Here is a 3,125-nt window from a genome sequence, read left to right on the forward strand (position 1 = left end):
CATCACTGGAGTTTCAGAATTCAGGCGTTCCGTTTCCAGCTGACGCCTCGGTTCAGACTTCAGAAGCAACCAAACAAATATTCTCCAAAAGATCATCAGAGAAGCAACAATTATTATATACCTACCAAAATGATTTCAAGATTTTTAGATTGTTTGGCATAGATCAACCGTAAGGAAAGGAAAAACTATAGTGTATCTTAGTAAATAAGGAGTGTATGAGGGTGAAAAAGCAGCGAGTATAAAAACATATCACACCAAGCGTGGCAACATTATCTTTACCATGTTATGGGGATGGCGTGCATATGGTGAAATATTTATTTAGGAGGTACATTAATAAAATTATTTATTAAAAATGTTTAAAATAAAAAAATAAGATTTTCGGGGAAGCAACAATACGAGTGTATCTACATTTCTAGCATCTATCTATAGGACGCAGATTCAGTGATATTGCACCGTAACATTTTCGATAACATTGCACCGTAATATTTTCGGTGGCATTGAGTCACCGACGTGCGAGACTCACATATGCCTAGACCCATATGGGTCCCACACGCCAGTGACTCAATGTCACGGTGCAATGGCACATGTGGATCCCGCACATCAGTGACTCAATGCCACCGAGAATGTTACGGTGCAATGTCACCGAATCCGTGTCTCTATCTGTAACGTTAGGCAGCCTTGGTGGGCCCCAAAAGTGTACACCGGGCCCATCTCTACTGCGACTGGGCCCACGGCCCAACAAAGCAACCACAAGGGGGGGGGTTGAGCGGCGGTTGCGGATTGATTCGCATTCGCTGCGTTTTGCATCGCGACGCGCGCCCATCCCGCCGAACAACCGACAGCACCGCCGCGACCCGCTCCCGCCCGCCCGATCGGGATCCGACGGCCACGCGGCGCCAGCGCCATCACGTGATCCCCGCGCATCTCCCGCCACTACGCCTTCGCCTTTAACTGCATCCTGCTATCTATCTGATCCGCTGGTACACGCACACTTTACTACTACTGCTGCAGCTAGTGTGCAATGCAAGCAGCAACGCAGGAAAAAGAGAGAGAGAGAAAACGAAGTGAAAAGCTTAAGGTAAATTCACTCTACATTGACAGTGATTCAGTGCCAGTGACTTTGCTTAACCCAATCTTGATGGTTTTTTAATCTTCCAAAACTCACTGGACACAACAGCCGAAAGGTACCGAGTATCATTTGATCTTGACTCATATGATCTGATAATGGAGAGATCGAATTGATTAACAAGGAACTGGAAGGAAACTAGGAAAAAATGCAAACTTTACAATTTTTCATAGTTCAGATTTGGCTTTCAGCAATGGGTTTGTCCCGAGGGGAGTGGGGGAAAAAAGGTGAGCCATTTCTGTACCAATGTTTGGTTTTTCCTTCACGAGAGGAAGACCTGCACGGTGCCGGTGACCGCGCCGCGGCACGTGGGGCAGGCGGCGGCGGCGGCGGCGGCGCCGGTGATGGCGGTGGACACGGCGGGCTCGCACGCCTCGCACACGCAGAGGTGGCGGCATGGGAGCAGCACGACGGAGGAGGGTCTCTGCCGGCACGTCCGGCACGGCCTGGACGGCGGCGGTGGCGGCGGGGGGATCACTTCCTCGACTCTGTCCGGGTCGACGAACCCCGACTCGGCGTCGTCCGCGGCGGCGGCGGCGCCGTTGTTGTCTTCCTCCGCCTTGCCCCTCGCTTGCGCCGCGGCCGCCGCCTGCTGCAGCTGCGCGTGGAGCGCCGCCGCCGTGGACTGGTCTGCCAGCGCCTTCGCCTGCCACGTCGCCGCCTCCGCCCTCAGACGCGCCACCCGCTCCTCCAGCTCGGCGCCGCGCCGCGCCGCCTTCGAGGCCTCGACTTCCTTCTCCCTCATCCGCCGCGCCGCCGCCGCCTCGGCCGCGCCGAGCAGCGACCGGTAGTGCCGCCGCCTCGCCTCGCCCAGCGCGCGGCGGAGCCTCTCCGTCTGCAACAAGCACGTGACACGACACCACCATCGTTAGAAACACGTCGCCGAACAAACAGCAGCCATGAATCAACCGACCGATCGATGATCCTCACATGATCCTGGAGCAGATGCGCCATCTCGTCCTTGTACTGGTCGAACTGCGTGGCGAGCTCGCCGGGGAGGAGAGACGAGGCGGACGAAGTCGTGGACACGTGCTCCGAGCCGTCGTCGAAGTCGAGGCGGAGCCCCGTCGCCGGCCGCTTGTGCAGCTGCGCCAGGCTCACCACCTTGTGCCCCTGAGGAGCCTGCGGCTGCAGCGACAGCATCCGCGTCGCCATGGCCGCCTCCGCCTCTCGCGGCCGCTTCCTCGAGTTGCTGCCCCCATCTGCCCGCCGAAGTAACGAACCATCTCAAACCTTGATCGATGATATCCCCAACCAGGACAAGGAATCGAAGAATCCGAAAACTTGGCAGATCAAGAACCAAGGCGATGACTTTGATTACCTCCATCTCCGACTCCGCGCGAGAACTCCAAGAACAAGGGAGGCTGCTGCTGCTGCGCCGCCGCCGCCGCCGCGGCCGTCATCTGTGGGAACTCCATCGCCGCCGCCCTGGTGTTCTCCGGCGAGACGACGCCTCTGCTCAAAAGCCACACCTCAACATCACCCATCCATCCTGACCAACCATCCCCGATCACGCACGAACGACGACGGCGACGACGACCAAAGCAAGGGCAGCGACGGGGGAGTACCTGGCGAGGAACAGGGGAGGCTGCGGCTGCTGCTGGTGCTGGTGATGATGATGGTGGTGGTAATGCGCCTGCACTGCCATTGGTCCGCCGGCAATTGCAAGCAAGGCGAAAGAAGGGAACGAATCGAGGCGCGCGCCAAGTGTGTGAGGAGGAGAGGAGAGGAGCGAGAGAGTTGCGGGCAGCGCGAGCGAACTGGTCCTCCTCCTCCTCCTCTCTTATCACGGCGAGGCGTTTGATGATTTTTTTTTCTCTCTCTAAAACTATTTTAACCTCTCCTTCTCTCTCTCTCTCACCCGCCTCGCGCATGCAGCGGCAGCGGCAGCGGCGGCACGAGGAGGCGGTGACTCGCTGTTGCTGCTGACTGACTGACCACGACGACGAGAGGAAGAGGGAGGGGGTGCGTGTGCGCGCGTATTTATTTCTCCCCCCGA

At 57.3% G+C, this 3,125-nt stretch overlaps 1 protein-coding gene across 2 annotated transcripts; it reads right to left on the bottom strand.

Moving 5' to 3' along the window:
• Positions 1-1,077: 1,077 nt before the first annotated feature.
• On the bottom strand, positions 1,078-2,866 carry LOC107305088 (BOI-related E3 ubiquitin-protein ligase 1-like). 2 transcript variants are annotated; one of them, XM_015841602.2, is made up of 4 exons: positions 2,695-2,866; positions 2,448-2,581; positions 2,057-2,328; positions 1,078-1,961 (listed from the first exon to the last, which is right to left on the bottom strand). In XM_015841602.2, the coding sequence occupies exons 1-4, from the start codon at positions 2,772-2,774 to the stop codon at positions 1,389-1,391; spliced, it is 1,059 nt and encodes a 352-aa protein (XP_015697088.2). In that variant the 5' UTR covers positions 2,775-2,866; the 3' UTR covers positions 1,078-1,388. The 2 variants fall into 2 exon arrangements, with proteins under 2 accessions (XP_015697088.2, XP_040384212.1); XM_040528278.1 differs by having other exon boundaries at positions 2,448-2,618; positions 2,695-2,776.
• Between the last annotated feature and the right edge of the window lie 259 nt (positions 2,867-3,125).

The sequence above is a fragment of the Oryza brachyantha genome, chromosome 10 (assembly GCF_000231095.2).
Source record: "Oryza brachyantha chromosome 10, ObraRS2, whole genome shotgun sequence".
In the NCBI taxonomy this organism is placed as follows: Eukaryota; Viridiplantae; Streptophyta; class Magnoliopsida; order Poales; family Poaceae; genus Oryza; species Oryza brachyantha.

Bases quoted from the DNA above. Each gene is read 5' to 3' on its own strand.
- LOC107305088 (XM_015841602.2), bottom strand. From the start codon at position 2,774: ATGGCAGTGCAGGCGCATTACCACCACCATCATCATCACCAGCACCAG. The intron at 2,582-2,694 runs GTACTCCCCCGT...GCTTTTGAGCAG, and splicing joins CCTCCCCTGTTCCTCGCCAG to AGGCGTCGTCTCGCCGGAGA. The intron at 1,962-2,056 runs GTGAGGATCATC...TGCTTGTTGCAG, and splicing joins CGCATCTGCTCCAGGATCAT to ACGGAGAGGCTCCGCCGCGC.